At 47.2% G+C, this 19,872-nt stretch overlaps 1 protein-coding gene across 1 annotated transcript; it reads left to right on the top strand.

The window, feature by feature from the left end:
- The first annotated feature begins 224 nt into the window (after positions 1–224).
- LOC307206310 (putative DBH-like monooxygenase protein 2) lies at positions 225–19,871 on the top strand. Its single transcript, XM_079959436.1, has 13 exons — positions 225–558; positions 1,893–2,039; positions 2,974–3,135; positions 5,483–5,566; positions 6,337–6,504; positions 7,524–7,626; positions 9,404–9,570; positions 10,963–11,054; positions 13,348–13,444; positions 13,557–13,616; positions 15,197–15,327; positions 16,494–16,608; positions 18,837–19,871. The coding sequence occupies exons 1-13, from the start codon at positions 277–279 to the stop codon at positions 19,077–19,079; spliced, it is 1,851 nt and encodes a 616-aa protein (XP_079815562.1). The 5' UTR covers positions 225–276; the 3' UTR covers positions 19,080–19,871.
- The last annotated feature ends 1 nt before the right edge of the window (position 19,872 follows it).

Below are 19,872 nucleotides of genomic sequence, written 5' to 3'. Positions count from 1 at the left end.
CACACACCAGACCTGCAAAAAGGGGAAAGGGGTAATAGCAGCAGCAACAAATATCCACTGGGAAGGGTGCCATAGCATTATGTAAAATGATGCACTTATCCCACCTTCTGAATCTGATACGGAGAATAAAAACCATTGCCCTTCCTCTCTGGCACTGGTCCCAGCAAGTCCCAGCTTTTCATATAAACCGGGTCTCCACGGTATAAGGTGCTAGCTAGCTTGAGGGAGATCTCACTGGGAGAGCGAGAAGAAAGGGTGCTCTCTGCTCCCAAGAGGATGAGCCACCCATGTATGAAAAGTCTGCTGTTCCTCTTGTCCACCTTGTGCCTCTGCTCCAGCCATTCCCCGGTTCCTCCACTGCGTTTCTCGGCATTCCTCGACCCCACACACCAGATCTACCTGCGGTGGGACCATGAAGACAGTAGCAGCTTGATGACTTTTGAGCTGGAAGCCAAGACAACGGGATGGGTGGCTTTTGGCTTCACTGTTCGCGGAGAGATGACCAGGGCAGACTTTGTGATTGGCGGGGTCCTTCCTGACGGCAACGTCTATTTCTCAGTAAGATGAAAATAATATGAGCTGTCGTTTCCTCTTTGCAAGGAGTTTGTATCTGCACATACCAGGGGAGAGGGAGGCTGCTTTCATTGTGAAGGAAGTTACAAATGGATCTAGAGGTGATGATTTCACGGGACCAAGAGAATCTGTGCTTCCAGAGGTATTGTAGTCTCCATTGTGTAGGCTCCCTGCACAGACCCATTGAACATCAGGTCAGCTTGCAGATGGGGCCACACTTTGCTGCCCAGCTGAAGGTAAAGGGATGGTGTAGCACTAGAAAATGGAGTGTCCAACAAAAATACAGGAAAAACAGCAGCAGCAGCAACAACAACAACAACAACAAACATTATAAGCTTCCCAAAACAGGGCTGCCTTCAGATGTCTACGAAAAATCATATAGGTGTTTTAACTCTTTGACATCGGCTGAAAGGACATTCCACAGGGCGGGTATGACTGCTGAGAAGACCCTCTGCCTTGTCCCCTGTAGTTTCACTTCTCACAGTGAGGGAACTGCTAGAAGGCCCTCAGAGCTGGACCTCAGTGTCCAGGCTGAATGATTGGGGTGGAGACGCTCCTTCAGGGCTGAGGCCGTTTGGGGCTTTAAAGGTCAGCACCTGCGCTTGAAAACTGGCCCTGAATGTCTGAGCTGCCTCCATTCAACAGCCTTGCGTTTGGGTAATATATATGTCCTATCTGTAGTGGCTTGTTTGTATTGCAGTAAAATGGTATACATACATAGATGTTCCAGAGCATGGATATACAGATTGACTAGCTCTCGGAACAGGGAAGGTTGTCTGTACAGTGTTTAAGATGAGTTTGGTAGGCATTTTTCTTACTTCCATATCCTCCATATTTTACTCCTGGCCCAGCACCCTATGTATTGTCATAAAGTATCGATCTGAAAACAACCATTTTTCACTATTGCTGCTGCCCTTTAGAATGCCCCTTACTCTGCCATACACAAAGCATTAATTACTGGCTTCAGACAGGCTTTCCTGGATTCCTGTTTTTAGCTCTGTTTTTATCGTTGTTTTCCTGCATCTTTTGTACACTGCTCAGAATTTCTTAAAGTATTCCGTAGTTTAGAAATACTTTTAAAGAAGATACAGTATGCCTCTCAGCTAGGGATGGCAACAAATTGTGCCCCAGAAGAAAAGATGAGATGGATTTGGAATTAGCATGGACATGCACATTAGTGCTCAAAGGCTATCCCCCCCAAAAAATGTGTTGCTGATGAGGAATTTGAATGCAGGTGTCCCCAGTTGAAATCCACCAGACCACACTGGCTCTTTTGACTTCCTGTGTTTCCAAAAGTTTGTTCTCCCTGTTTCACTCAGGACTGGCATGGTGTAGATGAAGAAACTGTCTTGGAGGACGAAAGCCAAGACTACGAGCTGCTGTCCTTGACCCAGGATGAGACAACCACCACCATGGCATTCAGGCGATATTTTCGTACCTGCGATGAGCATGACCTGGACATCACGGTAACCAAAGCAATCATATCCACCTACAGTTCCCATCAAAGTCCAGCTGGCTTTAGAGTGGATTGTGTCCTAGCACTTTTAAAAGTCTTCTTTGCTAAAATGGCTGAAATGGGTGCTTTGCACTCCCAATAAAATCAGTGGCACTTAAAAAACCCCACACAACTAAAATATTAATGCAATGGTACTTAGAGGAAAAGGTTTGTAACATGAGGTTCCTAGGTTGGGTGGGTCTCTGGGGGGAGGGGAATGGAATGAGCCCACATCTTCCCCTCTCTGCCCCCTGGGCTGTTCTGGGGGGTTGCATAGGGAGGGGAGAAGAGACAAGCCCTATTATTGTGCAAGCAGAAGTCTTTTTGCAGAGCTTGCACTGGTGGTGGTGCTTAGGTGAATCCTGCCAAAAATATAGCAAATGAGAGGATTTTACTTTCTTTCTCTTCTTTTTTTAACATCTTTATTGAAAATGCAAAAAGTACATAATTATATGTGCACTACACATGGTGAAATGTAAATAAAAGAGTGAAAAAGAGAGAAACAGCACCCGTGGAAAAGGGAAAATAAAGGGGGGAGGGAGGAAAACCCCCAAACTGTATATTTTACGAAGTTGTTATTGTACTTTCCCAGATCTTAACCTATTACAGCGTTTGTAAGAATGGATTCCAAATGCCATTGAATTTGTCCATGGCAAGTTTGCGTTTATATGCAAGTTGTTCATATGTTGCGGCTTTGGATAAGTCTTCAATCCGATTGTAGAAGGGAGCTGCATTTTTAATTTTTCCACTTCATCAGTATCAGTCTTTTTGCCGTGGTCAGGGCGGGGAGAGTCCACTCGGATTGTCCTTTTGTAAGGTTCCACATCTATTCTTTTAGTTGCCAGCTTACCTGCAACAATATGATAATGGAGGGAAGATTTCTCTTTTAACTTTTCCCTGCACAGGGTGACACACTACGACTGATTGCTGGCTATGGTACGGATGACACAATTGACTTCTTCAAAGGGAGAATAATCCACAAATCTCTTTTCTTGATGCTGCTGTCAACTGAAGACGAATTGCACTCACCCAGTGTCTACAAGGTGTATGACCTGAAGCTCAACGATGTGAGTAGCACCTCCCTAGCTGCCTGTAATGGTTGTAAGGGGTTACTTGTGCGTAAGTTGCCTTCAGTTTTGGTTAGATGGCCTGGCCAACCATGCTTTGGCTGACAGCTCACACTCCGTGGCCGGTCAGTCACTTGCAGAATCCGTCAGTGGGCGTTTCTTGAACCTCTTCCAGCATAAGAGCTGTTTGACGCCAAGTCTCCTCCTACTCTCCCTGCGCGGAACCCGTCTGCGCAAGTAAGGGGAAGGCAGAGGCGTGTCCGCGCTCTCCCCACTAGTCTCGGGTGAAGGGTCTTGGAGACCTCTCTCCGAATCCTCCATTTCCCTCCCTTCCCTACCGGTGTTACGCTGAATTCCTTCCCCCCTGCTGGTCCCCTCTCCTGCATCGCTGTGGAGCCTTGCCTCCGCCTCTCGTTCTGATGTCAGTTCCCTGACACTGCCTTACAGCAAAGTGCATGGATCTTGTTAGATATTTCCATTCAGCATCAAAAAGTCACAGTGTTTCCCATTAAGACAGATTTCATTCATTTATTCAAACTAGTGACCGTGTTATTGACACGGGCGTATATTTTTCACTCTTTGCTTCTCAGCGTACGTATTATTGCAGCTTGAAGTAAAAAATTTGCAAATCACTTAGACAAATAATAATATTGTATTGCAAATAAATATATTGACATTGGCTTCTTCCACGCTATTAAACTCATTTTAACCATTTCAGAAGAGTGGCTGATTGTACCCAACAAAGCTCCTTCCTTCACTGTTCAAATCACCCTCTGCAACATTTCTTTCTTTCTTTTCTCGCCCTGTTCCTTTTTGCTTAAATCAAGGGAAATTCAGTTGCTCAACTTTAAGAGAGTTAGGCACTCATCTTCCCCTAGAGCCTTCTTAGCACTAAATGTTGTCCAGCAACATTAAACCTATTTGTAATTTTTTTTAAAAAAAAAATCAAACTGGTGAGTAAGCTTTTTCTGTAGCAGCATTTTCCCCAAAGCATTTCTGGCAAGGTAACATTTTTAACCTAAATGTGAGAGTTAGAAAACCTCCTGGTTTTATAGTGGAACAGTTTCTGAGGGTTTGCTGCTAAACCTTAATACTAAGCATACAGAACACCAGAACAGAGAGATAGAAAGAGAGAGAGAGAAAAGGAGAACAAGATCCGTCCAGCAGATTTTCCCGGACATTTCCCAGACGTATGGCAGCCCTATCTCATCTGAGTATTACAACCGTTGAATACAACCCAATGTATTTAACAATTCTGGTGGGTGGGGAGACTGATCTACCACTGACCCAGAAGATGAACATTGTTGCATCCTGCTAGTACAGTGGATTCAAGAATGCAGTGGTACCTCAGGTTACAGACGCTTCAGGTTACAGACGCTTCAGGTTACAGACCCCGCTAACCCAGAAATAGTATCTCGGGTTAAGAACTTTGCTTCAGGATGAGAACAGAAATCGCACGGTGGCGCGGCAGCAGAGGGGGCCCCATTAGCTAAAGTGGTGCTTCAGGTTAAGAACAGTTTCAGGTTAAGAACGGACCTCCAGAACAAATTAAGTTCTTAACCCGAGGTCCCACTATAGTCATTTGCTCAAAGGAAATCAAGTATTCTCATGATCAAACTCTTAATGGCAGGATACCATAGTAGGATGTCAGCATCAAACTTGAGCTTCCTTTTTAATTAAAAAACTGGTGTACTCATGTACCTGAGCATTATGGATATGCAAGAACTCGTCTCTCTGTGTTGGACAATATTGCTACCCTCCTGTCCAGTATGGTGGTCCTCGCTTTTCTTTAAAAAGGTTGACACCAAGCGGTCCACAACCTGCCATCCCTTCAGTCGCAACCTCCAATCTGCTGCCCAAGGCAAATTGAGTTATCTTACCTCATGTTAAGGGACGCGGGTGGCCCTGTGTGTGAAACCACAGAGCCTAGGACTTGCCGATCAGAAGGCCGGCGGTTCGAATCCCCACGACGGGGTGAGCTCCCGTTGCTCGGTCCCTGCTCCTGCCAACCTAGCAGTTCGAAAGCACATCAGTGTGTAAGTAGATAAATAGGTACCACTCCAGCGGGAAGATAAACGGCCTTTCCATGAGCTGCTCTGCTTCGCCAGAAGCAGCTTAGTCATGCTGGCCACAAGACCCAGAAGCTGTACGCCGGCTCCCTCGGCCAGTAAAGTGAGATGAGCACCGCAACCCCAGAGTCGGCCACGACTGGACCTAATGGTCAGGGATCCCTTTACCTTTACCTTTACCTCATGTTAGGGCCAGCTTCCGCTTTTTTATTGTCATAGAAAATTCCAGGAGCTGGCAACCCTACAACGGTCAGCGTTGTTTTGACTTTGTTTTGCAGTTCCCTATCCCAGAGGATGACACCACCTATGCCTGCACTTTCATACCATTGCCAATAGTCAAGGAAAAACATCACATCTACAAGGTAACTGTGGGAAAGAAGCATAGAAAGGTTTCAGCCGAAGACCTCACTGTAAGCCGTTTTTTAGGAGGAGAAAATGATGGTTTGGGGTGATGGTGGAGGGGGTGTCACATCAACACCGACAAACTATGCACTCCATCCAATGAAAGGGGAGGAATTTAAATTCGCTTGAAAATTCCCCCAGGGACCACTTAGTAAACTTTTGCTGTTGTTTGATAACTCCAATGCACATACGTAATTCATATTTTATTAACATTTCTTCTTCTTCAGCACTGGGATCACAGACTCCCACCCCCTGCCCACAAGTGCCCCTGTTTTCCAGGGACAGTCCTGAATTAAAAAGGTAAAAGGTGGCACTGTGGTCTAAACCACTGAGCCTCTTGGGCTTGCCGATCAGAAGGTCGGCAGTTCGAATCCCTGCTACCTGCTATGGAGTGAGCTCCTGTTGCTCTGCTCCAGCTCCTGCCAACCTAGCAGTTTGAAAGCACACCGGTGCAAGTAGATAAACAGGTACCACTGCAACAGGAAGGTAAATGGTTTTTCTGTGCGCTCTGGTTTCCGTCACAGTGTTCCGTTGCGCCAGAAGGGGTTTAGTCATGCTGGCCACATGACCTGGAAAGCTGTCTGTGGGCAAACGCCGGCTCCTTCGGCCTGAAAGCGAGATGAGCGCCGCAACCCCATAGTCACCTTTACCTTTTACCCTGGATTTACAGAAGTCATCCCTGTTAATGAAGTAGTCACTGTTTTTCCTTCTTTCTTTCTTCTGTCTACAGTTTGAGGCCATGATAACACCTCGAAACGAAACCATGGTGCACCACATCCTGGTTTATGCGTGCGGCAATGCCAGTGTGCTGCCGACTGGGGTCAGCGACTGCTACGGAGCTGATCCTGATTTTGCCCTCTGCTCCCAGATAGTCGTGGGCTGGGCTGTAGGAGGAGGGGTGAGTATGTGGGAACTTCCCAGGCCATGAGAACTGCTTTTTCACCTGTGGTCAAACTATTGCAGTGAAGTTCAAAACTGATCTCTGAGAGAGTTTTGGTGCTGTGGTGTTTTTTTTTAGCCGGGTTCTGAGGTTTCATTGTTTCTGGGTTCAATTCCCCGGGGCTAAATTTTCCTGAGCATGTGCCACTGAAGTGAATGGGAAGCTCAGCAAAGGTGCCTGGTCCAATCTAGATACTGGGCTGGGGTTTGTAGCTTTCTGAATAAAGGGCCTTCCTAAAAACTTTCAGCTCCCTTAACAAGCTACCATTCACTGGTGCCATACGACTATTTTAAATATTTGGTCTAGAAGATGTGATCGCTATTGATCCCTGCCAGAGGTTTTACGGCCTTATGTGTCTACCCAACAGCAAGTCCCATTGAGTTAAATGAGACTTACAGACCCTCCAAGTATCCCTATTTTCCAGGGACAGTCCTGGATTTATAGAAGCCGTCCCGGTTTCTGATCTGATTCCAGAATGTCCCACCTTTCCTTAGGGACCTATCTTCATCAGAGAAACGTTGGAGGGTATGGAGTTATGTGACCCCCCCCCCCAAGCAAGGAGATAAGTAACCTTTAGAAGACATATGAAGGCAGTCCTGTATAGGGAAGGTTCCCCCCCCCTAAGGTTTAATTGATGTTTAATGTTTTATTATGTTTTTATATATATTGGAAGCCATCCAGAGTGGCTGGGGCAACTCAGTCAGATGGATGAGGTATTATTATTGTTATTGTTATTTTGTTATTATTATTAAGGGCAGTAGTAGTAGTAAATAGGACATCCCTATTTTCTTTGGAGAAATGTTGGAGGGTATGGGCTTACTCACAGGTAAATGGGTTTAGGACTGCTGCCTCACTGAATTTGTAATATTACTGACTTCTGTGCAACATCAAGCTCAAAAGCCAAGAGAACAGGGGACACAACAGTCAACTGATCATTTTTTGATAGCTGTCTTTCTTCTCCCCCACCAACCAACTAGAGCTACATGTTCCCAGATGAAACTGGAATCTCCTTAGGTACACCAATTGATCCCCAGTGGATCCGGTTAGAAGTCCACTACAGCAATTTTAATGGAATTCCAGGTGAGTAAAGCACATATATTGATTGCATAAGAGGAAGGTGATGTGTTGATGAGGAGCAGGGAACACGGCCAGAGCATGGGGAGAGAAATTGGGTATGCTTTACTCAGGGGGACTAAGGGACTACAGCATAGGCTTCCGGCCTATTTCCAGGAGGGGGCAGATTGAGGCAAAATTGTAGGTGATGCTTGAGGATGTTTATGAAACTTATCTGAGGATCTCAGAGGTGGGAGAACTTGTACCGAAAGCTCCAGGAGTTGTAGTTTGACAGATATGTGCCTCTCTCAAGAACTACATGTCTCAGAGTTCCTTAATTCCTGCTGGTGTTTCCTTTGCCGAGGAAATGAGAGCCAGTGGGAGGAGTATGGCAGTCCTAGACATATAAAGACTGATGGATACAGGAGGGCCAGCTTCTGCATTTGGAGGCCATTTTTTTATATATATAAAAAAATTGGTCTTACTGGATTAGAAGTGTCTGTGGAGAAATGTTAGGGCAGCTGTTATTGAGCACCAGGAGACCCAGACAACAGGAGATGTTGGTGTTGGGGACTATGGCCAGCAGAAGCACTGATACAGTCGTACCTTGGATCCCAAATGCGCTGGAACTCGGACGTTTTGGCTCCCGAATGTCACAAACCCAGAAGTGATTGTTCCGGTTTGAGAATGTTCTTTTGGACCCTGAACGTCCGACAGGGCTTATGTGGCTTCTGATTGGCTGTAAGAGCTTCTTGCAGCCAATCAGAAGCTGCAATTTGGTTTTTGAACATTTTGGAAGTCGAACGGATTCCGCTTGACTTCCAAGATACAACTGTACTTGGGAAATGCTCCTGGTGTTGGCGCTTCTATAAATATTCATATTTCTTCATGTCCTTTAGTAAATATTTATCACTATGAGGAACTTAGCAGGATAGTGGTGAGGTAGGCCCCATGTCTCACACTGGTAAGAACTAAGGATCCATCTACGCCAGCAATGTTTACCAGCCAGATGCCTCTGGAAGTTTGGAAGTAGGACATCAAGTTGATGTTCTGTTTGTCTTTTTGTTGTCCTTGTTGAATGTACAAGTAAGGTAAAGGTAAAGGGACCCCTGACCATTAGGTCCAGTTGTGGCCGACTCTCATCTCGCTTTATTGGCTGAGGGAGGCAGCATACAGCTTCCGGGTCATGTGGCCAGCATGACTAAGCCGCTTCTGGTGAACCAGAGCAGTGCACGGAAACGCCATTTACCTTCCCGCCGGAGTGGTACCTATTTATCCGCTCGCACTTTGATGTGCTTTCAAACTGCTAGGTTGGCAGGAGCAGGGACCGAGCAACGGGAGCTCACTCCGTCATGGGGATTTGAACCGCCGACCTTCTGATCGGCAAGTCCTAGGCTCTGTGGTTTAACCCACAGCGCCACCCGTGTCCCTTTTGAATGTACAAGTAGATGTATACTATCTTGATTATCGGAAGCCCCCAAAATTTTCACTCACATGGTAAAGTGGCCTCTCACCACGGGCTTATCCACTCTTCTGTTTGCCCCACCGCTTTCCCCTGGGAAAACCAGTGGTTTAGCGCTAAATCAGAGCAAACAGCAATTGAGTTCTCCACAGAGAAGGATTTCTGGGGGAAAGCAGCAGGGCAAAGGCAAAACTGCTCAGACCCATGCCTAGAAAGCACAAAACAGTTTGGACTCATGATTTTCTAGGCATGGAACGAGGTGAAGTGTGAACAAACCATATTTTCAGTTGCACGGAAACTTATACACAACCAGTTGCTCACCTGCGGGTTTTCTTTCCTAAGGCTTGATTGACAACTCAGGGATACGACTCTATTATACTACGGAGCTGCGTCCTTATGACATGGGGGTTCTGCAGACAGGAGTCTTCACATTTCCAATCCATTTCCTCCCCCCTGGAGCCGAGTCCTTCATGTCCTACGGTGTCTGCAATACCAGTCAGTTTGATGATGTAAGTTCCGGAGTATTCCACAGCCCTTTCCCCGCCCCAGTTCAGTAACGAATGCTAGCACTGAGCGTTGATACTTCATATTCAGGCTACAATTTCAAAGACATGCTCTTATTGCATTCTATATAAAAGCTCTACAAAGAGCAGGTCAGCGTTAAGGTCAGACTCCCCGTTCCATGGGAAACACATGCACATTTCCCCAGCAGAAAGCAGCCATGGGGGCTAACAGACTGAGCAGGGAACGGGGCTGCTCTAGCAGTAGGGATGGAGACAGGGCTCAGCCTCCAGCTGTAAAATTGTCTTGCACTGACAACTGCAGGCGAGAAGTGCTTGTTCCTCACTGTGGAGAGAAATTGAAGCTAGGCCAAATTCTTGAGCTTTTTGTGTGGGGTTGCCAGTGTTGTTCTCCAGGCCTTGCTCCTGCATCTTTTACGTTTCAGAAGAGGGAGAGAAGGAAGGAAAGAGGGGCATTCATGGCATCTCATGGTGCCACGGCACACTGGTTGAGAACCACTGCTGTAGCTAGGTAAAGGTACCCCTGCCCGTACGGGCCAGTCTTGACAGACTCTGGGGTTGTGCGCCCATCTCACTTAAGAGGCCAGGGGCCAGCGCTGTCCGGAGACACTTCCGGGTCACGTGGCCAGCGTGACATCGCTGCTCTGGCGAGCCAGAGCCGCACACGGAAACGCCGTTTACCTTCCCGCTGGTAAGCGGTCCCTATTTATCTACTTGCACCCGGAGGTGCTTTCGAACTGCTAGGTTGGCAGGCGCTGGGACCGAGCAGCGGGAGCGCACCCCGCCGCAGGGATTCGAACCGCCGACCTTTCGATCGGCAAGCCCTAGGCGCTGAGGCTTTAACCCACAGCGCCACCTGCGTCCCTCTGCTGTAGCTAGTGAGCAGCAAATTGACAGTGTGGCTGTTCTGGTGCTGAAATTTGGCTGCCAGAACATTCCATAGATGTCTGATGATTTCCTGAGATGTTTGCTGGGGCAAGTGTTCAAAGCATAGTGGTCAGATCAGCGGCAGAGGAAGCCATTCCGGCGCCTGGTCGGTGTGCCCATGGGCGAGGCAAGCTGCCCATAGGGACGGGACGCATTGCAGGGCCTCCGGGGTCTGCTTGCCTCCTCCTGCTCAGCTGCCCTACAGCTGGGGGGGGAGGTAGAGGGCAGACCGTTTGGGCAGCGGGGAGCCTGCGCGCGCCCAAGCCACCCGTGTCTCCCAGGAGAGATGTGTGGCTCAGGTGCGCTGCAGGCCCCGCGGTGAGTGCTGCCCGGCATTTTGTCACCCCGCTCAGTGGTGACACCCGGGGTGGCCCACACCCACTACACCCCTCTTCCTCTGCTCCTGGGCCAGATGCCATTCATGGGCCTTTTACTCCCGTTTTTGGATTGCAGATGAATGGCGTTCCAGTGCCTGATATGCATGTCTTTGGTTACTTGCTGCATACGCACTTGGCCGGGTTGGGAGTGAGAGGAGTCCAGTACCGGTAAGAAAAGCCACTAGTTTTTTTGTGTGTGTTTTTTTACTTCTATTAATTCGTTTTTATTTAAAACATTTGTTTGTGATACAAAACAAACAAATAAGCAAGGAAAGGTACATATAAGCATCTCCACTTTCCGTTCATAGCCTTTTTCACAGTTTGTTTACATTCGGTGTGAGACACTATTGCCCTAGAGGCCTAGACATTGCAGGGAAAAGAGAGGGGGGAGAGAGGGAAGGATTTTAAATCTTTGTTTAAAAATATATATTTATTTGATTTTTCAACTTAAAATTTTACATAGATATATCAATCATAAATCATAAAAACATGATTCCAAGGAATCGCCTGGACTTCCATCCTCCCTTATGTGGGTCCTATTATTAATCAGTTCCTCCCGCATCCTTTATGATAATCCAAACCCTTTACTTCTTCCATTATGTCCAGAATCAACCTTAAACTACAAGTGCTATTCCAATCCTACTAACGATTTTAACTGTTTACAGTGGTCTTTAAGATACATTATAAATTTTCCTCATCCCCTATTAAAGTTTTTGTCTTCCTGATTTCTGACTCTTCCGGTCATTTTAGCCATTTCAGCATAGTCCATTAACTTCATCTGTCATTCTTCTCTAGTCGGGACTTTATTTTCTTTCCATCTCTGGGCCAATAACATCTGTGCAGCCGTGGTCGCATACATAAATAGTCTTTTCTGCTCTTTGGGGATTTCAGCATCTAGAATTCCTAAAAGGAAGGCTTCAGGCTTTTTAACAAAGGTTATTTTAAACATTTTTGTCAACTCATTAAATATCATTTCCTAAAATCCTTTTACCACCTTACAGTTCTACCACATATGATAAAAGGTGCCTTCTTTTTCCTTACATTTCCAGCATGCATTTGAGCATTTTTTATACATTTTTGCTAATTTACTAGGAGCTAAATACCATCAGTGGGACGCAGGTGGCGCTGTGGGTTAAAGCCTCAGCGCCTAGGACTTGCCGATCGAAAGGTCGGCGGTTCGAATCCCTGCGGCGGGGTGCGCTCCCGCTGCTCGGTCCCAGCGCCTGCCAACCTAGCAGTTCGAAAGCACCTCCGGGTGCAAGTAGATAAATAGGGACCGCTTACCAGCGGGAAGGTAAACGGCGTTTCCGTGTGCGGCTCTGGCTTGCCAGAGCAGCGATGTCACGCTGGCCACGTGACCCGGAAGTGTCTCCGGACAGCGCTGGCCCCTGGCCTCTTAAGTGAGATGGGCGCACAACCCCAGAGTCTGTCAAGACTGGCCCGTACGGGCAGGGGTACCTTTACCTTTACCTTTAAATACCATCAGTACATCATTTTCATATGATTTTCTTTCAGCATATAGCGATCTTTTCATTCTTTTGCATAGTGGTGCATGGTTTTTGTGTCAGCGTCCCACAGGTAGCTCCTTTATTTATATAGTTCTTTGTTTTTGTTAGCATTGTGAGAGATTGCTGGGTCTGGGGCTGAATGACAAGCTGTGAAGCTGCCCCAGTGACACAGGGAGAGTGGAGAAAGGGTACCTGGTTTTAAAAGCTCCACTGCAGCTATTCGGTCCACTTAGGTCAGTTCTAAGGTCAGTACTGGAGCTCAGCTGAGGGGGAAAGCCCCTGAGCTGATTAGCTGGGGAGAGATCAGAAGAGTTCAGCACCCTGACTGAGGTATAGCATGGATCACTCCCAGTTTTCAAATGAAAGCACCCCCATTATTCTGCAACAAGTGAAGGCCTGTGTACTCATGGTGTGTAAAGGTAAAGGACCCCTGGACAGTTAAGTCCAGTCAAAGGCATTTGTCCACAGACAGCTTTCTGGGTCATGTGGCCAGCATGACTAAACCATTTCTGGCACAACGGGACACCGTGACAGAAACTAGAGCGCATGGAAACGCCGTTTACCTTCCTGCTGCAGCGGTACCTATTTATCTACTTGCACTGGCGTGCTTTCAAACTGCTGGGTTGCCAGGAGCTGGGATAGAGCAACGGGAGCTCACCCCATTGCAGGGATTCGAACCGCTGACCTTCTGATTGGCAAGCCCAAGAGGCTCAGTGTGTAACAGGTGGGGGACAGGAACGCAGACAGAAAACTTAGTTCACTGTTCATACTGAAGACTGAAACCCAACCAACAGATGTCATTTCACTTAGTAATATTAGCTCTTAGAAATGTTTGTCAGGAAGGCATTAGATCAGATCCTGGTTGCATCCCAGTTACAGTTTTCTCTCAGCAGCATCTCAGGTTTGTTTGTCTCTCCTGTTTCTTTGTCTCCACACCCCCACCCCACTCCCAGGAATGGAGAGCAGCTGACTGTCATTTGTGAAGACAACAAGTACGATTTCAATCTCCAGGAGACCAGAGGCATGAAGGAGGAGGTCATTTTCAAATCAGTACGTCATCCCAGTGTTTCCCTTTGGGCCACGCTTTGGTGGGAAAAAGCCATTTTCAGCAGCGACCCTCTGCTGCTATAGGTTTGACTCCGTGTCCTCTTGTGTTTTACAGGGAGATGAGTTCCTGGTGGAATGTCACTATCAAACCAAAGACCGGACCGGACTGACCTTCGTAAGTCCTTGAGTGAAAACCACCTAAGCCCAGGGGTCAGCAAACCTTTTCAGCAGGCGGCCGGTCCACTGTCCCTCAGACCTTGTGGGGGGCCAGACTATATTTTGGGGGGGAGGAGAATGAACGAATTCCTATGCCCCACAAATAACCCATATATGCATTTTAAATAACAGCACACGTTCTACTCATGTAAAAACACACTGTTTCCCAGACCATCCGCAGGCCGGATTTAGAAGGCGTTTGGGCCGGATCCGGCCCCCAGGCCTTAGTTTGCCTTCCCATGACCTAAGCATTAGGGGGAAGGTGGTTTCGGGAGAGGGCAACTTTTGCTAAATCCAATCTTGCTGTCCCCAGAATATCCAAATATTTTAGTAACAGCTTGCAGGGCCACCAAAGGTTTTCGGGTGTGGTGGAAGGAGGGGAAAGCAAGGCCAGTATCAGGGGAGTTGGGGGATGAGATATGGGGCAGAGTCCGCAGAACAAGGGGTGAGATGTGGATTTGTGAACATGATATGGCGGGTTGGGAGTCCCACAAATCTCTTACTGATTTCCACGTGGCAGGGGGAATCCTACTCTGCAAGGGCACAGGACTGTAGTGCCTGTCTCTGCTATTCTTCCTGCACAGCACTGTCCTGACTCTGGCTGTGCTGATACCTGGAGCCAGCAAGAGATGCTGTTGCACTGCGGCCAAAACCCCCTCTCTCTCTTTTTACAATTTTTTAATTGGTTTTTGCAGTCTACATTTGTCTTCAAATCATAATCATAATCGTACACATAAAGAATTCCCTGAAGCCTTGGACTTCCCTCTGTCCCTCCGTGGATTCCATTGACGTGGATTCCTTTTTCAACTGCATCTTATAAGATTCTCCATTTTCTTAAAATTCCCTAATTCCACAAGTGTTGTTACAGTCCTGCCAAAGTTTTTAGTTGTTTACAATGTTCTCCGAGGTAACGTATAAATTTTCCCCATTCCTTAGTAAAATTACTATCTTCTTGATTTCTGATCTTCTGATGTGATTTTGCCATTTCGGCGTAAATCCATCATCTTTATCAGCCATCCTTCTCTGGTCGGCACTTTGTCTTCTTTCTGTCTCTGGGCCAAAAGTATCCGCGCTGCTGTCCTCACGTGCATAAATAGTCTTTCCTGCTCCTTTGTTATAAAAGCTAAAGGGACCCCTGTCCATTAGGTCCAGTCGTCGCCAACTCTGGGGTTGCGGCACTCATCTCGCTTTATTGGCCGAGGGAGCTAGCATACAGCATGACTAAGCCGCTTCTGGCGAACCAGAGCAGCGCACGGAAACGCCATTTACCTTCCCACTGGAGCGGTACCTATTTATCTACTTGCACTTTAAGGTGCTTTCGAACTGCAAGGTTGGCAGGAGCAGGGACCGAACAACGGGAGCTCACCCTGTTGCGGGGATTTGAACTGCCAACCTTCTGTTTGGCAAGTCCTAGGCTCTGTGGTTTAACCCACAGCGCCACCCGCATCCCTCCTTTGCACCTAAAATTTCTAATAGAAAAGCTTCTGGTTTTTCAAAACTCTTGCATCTTAAATGAATTTGGCCTTTGTTTTCCCTCAGGGCGGACCAAGTACTCTGAACGAAATGTGTCTGGCTTTCCTCTTCTACTATCCTCGAAACAACATCTCCAGCTGCATGGGATACCCAGACATTCAACAGGTGGCCCATGAGCTGGGCCAAGAGGCAGCAGAGTGAGTGTTTCAGAGAAGGCGCCTGAATGCCATGGCAGGACGCAGACAGCATCCAATCCGCAATCGTGTCACAGGATGGAGGCAGGCAGACCGTTATAAGGCAGCGGTTGCCAATCCACGGTTTTTTGTGGGGGCTAAACAGGCCTCCTTAAGTGAATTTTTCGGGGGGGGTGCAATCCAATCCATTGTGGCAGCGGTGTCCAAAAAGTAAGAAAAAATAGGGCACAGCCCCCACCACCCTGATAGGGCTTTTTACTTGTTTTATTTATTGAATTTATATATTGCCCTATACCCGGAGGTCTAAGGGCGCTTCACAGAAAAGATCGCAGTATATAAAATCAAAATAAGAACCATAACCCAATAATACACCCCCCCCCAAAAAAAATAGCCACATTTTGAAAGGGTATGGGATGTCAATCAGGTCAACCTGGTTAAAAAAGAACATTTTTGTCTGGTGCCTAAAGGTGTATAATGAAGGCGCCAGGCGAACTTCCCTGGGGAGAGCATGTCACAGGCGGGGAGCCACCACAGAGAAGGCCCCTTCTCGTGTTGCCACCCTCCTGACCTCTCAAGGAGGAGGCACACGAAGGAAGGCCTCAGAAGATGATCTCAGGGTTTGGGTAGGTTCATATGGAAAGAGGCGGTCCTTGAGGTATTGCAGTTCTGAGACGTTTAAGGCTTTATAGGTCAAAACCACCTCTTTGAATTGGGCCCACCCTCATTCATCAGATCTATCATGTGATGGTGTGGGGAACGGGTGCTAATCTCCCTCATCAGCTGATCCACAGAGTTCGGGGTGGCTGTGTGCTGCTGGGTGTGACTGACTTGGGAAGGCGACTGTGTAGATTATCCACACTCAATACAAGCATGAGCCCCCTTGAGGGTTGCCTGGGGTAATTTGGGTCATTGTCAAGCCAAAAAAAAGGTTAGCCACTCATCCCTGTTCTGAAGTGTGATGGAAGAAGTTTGAGCCACCCATTGGTTGCCTTCCCGGGACAGAATGTGTGTTTAAAGCTCAAACCACATTCATCCTCCTTCGGAAGGCCCATACGTCTGCATCCTTCCAAGGTCAGCCTCTCTTTCCATGCTGCCAACTTCCTATGGCACAGCCCCTGTGAAGCATTAATCTTCTTTTCCTGTGTTCCTCCTCAATTTCTCCCCTCCAGTGCAATGGAAGGAATGATGGCTATAAACTTGGTGGAATGGGACCAAGAGACCATCAAGAAAGCAGAGAAGGCTTGCAAGGAGGCCAATCAGATTGTGGTCATCAAAACAATTGATGTAAGCAAGGTTTTGAGGGCATTTTTTTGTATTTGGTGTTAACATCAGCTGGAAAAATCAGAAAGGGGATCCAAAGTTTCTCTGGTTTCCTTGCAATTCCCTCCTTTGGCCAGGGCTTGATGGTGGCAGCATAGGCTGACTCCCTGTCTTACACCCTTCTGCTCCTAGGATCAGGTCCTGCTCTTGCTTCATTCAAGTCCCGAGTCTGACACCGACCCATAAGGAACAAATGACACATTATGTTGGTGAAGGAGCTGTGTCTTTAAGTGTGGGGTGAGGCGGGATTAAACAAATGGCAAGAGGGTTTGATCCAGATCAGGACCCTACACTGGGGGAAATAGAGGTGGTTTAACCAGTGGTCCCCTCACAACTGCAATTTCCACAGGGGGGAAAGCTCCTGATGAAGTAAATGGGAAGGTTTCCCAAGGCAAACTCCAGACACAGGCCCCGTGTAATATTTAGAACCACAGAGCCTAGGGTTTGCCGATCAGAAGGTTGGCAGTTCGAATCCCTGTGATGGGTTGAGCTCCCGTTGCTCGGTCCCAGCTCCTGCCAACCTAGCAGTTCGAAAGCTCGTCAAAGTGCAAGTAGATAAATAGGTACCGCTCTGGCGGGAAGGTAAACGGCGTTTCTCTGCACTGCTCCGGTTCACCAGAAGCGGCTTAGTCATGCTGGCCACAAGACCCGGAAGCTGAACGCCAGCTCCCTCGGCCTATAGAGCGAGATGAGCGCCGCAACCCCAGAGTCGTCCGCGAGTGGACCTAACGGTCAGGGGTCCCTTTAACTTTTAAAGGCTTAAAGCTCCCCTGCCCTCACACAAGAGCGCAAATCAAAATCTATGGGGGGTGTCCAGCAGTGCATGAGTGGAGTTCCATTCACACAGTGGGACTTGCTTTTCTTCTCTCACCCACCCATCCTCCCCAAATCTGCTCCATAGGGTGCCCCAACCCTCCCAAGCTGATTTTTAGGGTGGGTGGGTGGGTGGGTGGTCCAAGAACCTCAGTGTTGTTCAGTTGTTGCTACAACTGCACAGCCTTACCTGAAAGTACCGTATTTTTTGCTCTATAAGACTCACTTTTTCCCTCCTAAAAAGTAAGGGGAAATGTGTGTGCATCTTATGGAGCGAATGCAGGCTGCGCAGCTATCACAGAAGCCAGAACAGCAAGAGGGATTGCTGCTTTCACTGCACAGCGATCCCTCTTGCTGTTCTGGCTTATGATATTCAGAATATTTTTTTTCCTGTTTTCCTCCTCCAAAAACTAGGTGCGTCTTGTGGTCTGGTGTGTCTTATAGAGCGAAAAATATGGTAGATTTGTGGTGGGTGGGAGAACAGAACTGTGAAATGGTCCCTGGAGCTTGTTCTTTTAACAGCTCGTTTTTCAACCTACCAAAGAATCATAGAACTGTAGAGCTGGAATTTCAGCTAAAGCATCCATGGCCAACCTCTGCTTTTTCCCCCTCCAAATATCCTTTATTAGGCATAGCAAACCACACATTATCAAACAGACACCGTATACAAATTGTGCAAAATACAAGATCAACATAACAAGGTTTGTCCCAGTCAGATCTTTAACTCCAAAGAAAATCAATTTGCAAAAATAATACAATACAACCACTAAATCTCTTTATAATGGCCCAGTCTTTCTACATGGACAGCACTCAGAAATTCAGCCACTATTAAAGTAATTTGATCATTACTGTACGAAAGCAGGTCCTGAACTGTTGGTGGCAAAGAAATCAGCCTATTGAGTTGTAAGGCCTCTAATAATTATCTTCTGGCATAAATGCCAAAATCACAAGAAAAGAAAATATGTTCCAAAGTATCAGGTTCCTGTTTACTACATATGCAGAGACGCTCTGATTCTGGGAGAGCGTCTCACTAGCCTCTCACTATCATTGAGGGAATCATATTAAATCTGGCTAACATAAACACCCTGCACAATTCATGATTCTTCAGATTTGTCATGTACCCCTTTTGAAAATCTCTACACAAAGGGAGATTTAAATAGAGAGGAGAACAAGTGCTGTGCTTTGCAACCGCAAGCCAACCTCTGCTTAAAAACTTCCAAGCAAGGAGATTCCACCACCTCCCGAGGGAGACCGTCCCTCATCATTCTCCATTTCAAACTATGTCTTATCTCTCCAAGGGAGAAGTAGCACCAACCTCACAACTACAGCAAAAAAATAGGTGTAGATCCTTAAAGTTTTTCTTCCTTTTTGACCTCCAGGAGGTGGTGAGAAATGAGACTGGCTTTGTCCGAGACATTGTTGACCTTGAACCAGAGCCCTGCAGGGACATTTCCAGATCCCCGCCTGCACCTCCGCTAGAAAGGAAAGCCAAGCACCAGGCGACTCCTCCCACGGTGACCTCCAAGGCTCTCAGCCCAACGGGCAACTTTCCTTTTGCTGGCCTGCTCTTCATCCCTCTGGCGTTCACTTGGCTTCTTGCCCCTTCTCAGAGCAGACTCTGAACGTCCGTTGCCAATGAGTAGTTACTGGCTGTCGTTCACATGCTAATGATTCTCAAGCTGCTCTTATTCTATTTCTTTTCTTAACTCTCAGGGGGCGCCTGTCCCCGGACAATCCTTTAGTACTGTGTGAATGAAGTGCAAAGCTGGTGCAAGTCACTCAGGGCTGGAGAGAAACCCAATCAGGTCGCCTTGAATTTCAAGATGGCCAATTGTGGGTGCTGGTGGTGGTTGTTTTTTAATCACTTTGAATGCACACTAACCTGCTAACAGGAACAGCGCATACCTCCCCCTCTGTAGAGACAGACCCTCCAAGTCTCCCTATTTTCCCGGGACAGTCCCGGATTTACAGAAGCCGTCCCATTTCTGACTTGATCCGCTTTTCCTTAGGATGTCCCTTTTTTCATTGGAGAAATGTTGAAGGGTATGTAGAGATACAGCAGCTCCAATTCCCCAGATAAACCATGGGGCAAGGAAGGGAGAAGGAGGGTCCTGAAGTTCCTGTAGTGCCCCCCCCCCCGAATTTTAGAGCGTTTCCTCCCTTTTGCTCAAGCAAAGGAGAATACACTGGTGATATGGCAGGAGAGGTTTACCTCTGTATTGTTTCCCATAGCAAGATGATAGCTTTTGCAGCAACAACAAAAAAAGGACTTATTTTTAATAAACCTTCCTAATAAGAATAATTATAATTGGTGATCCTAACCCTCAGCAAAGCAAAAAATAAAACCTTTACCTTTGAGAAGGGAATGATGGTAGCTACCAGGGCTTTTTTTCAGCCAGAGCTCACCAGAGCTCA

Source organism: Podarcis cretensis (assembly GCF_951804945.1).
Source record: "Podarcis cretensis genome assembly, chromosome: 17".
Classification (NCBI taxonomy): domain Eukaryota; kingdom Metazoa; phylum Chordata; class Lepidosauria; order Squamata; family Lacertidae; genus Podarcis; species Podarcis cretensis.
Note: the sequence above shows the minus strand (reverse complement) of the source record. Positions and strands in the feature narration are given on the sequence as shown.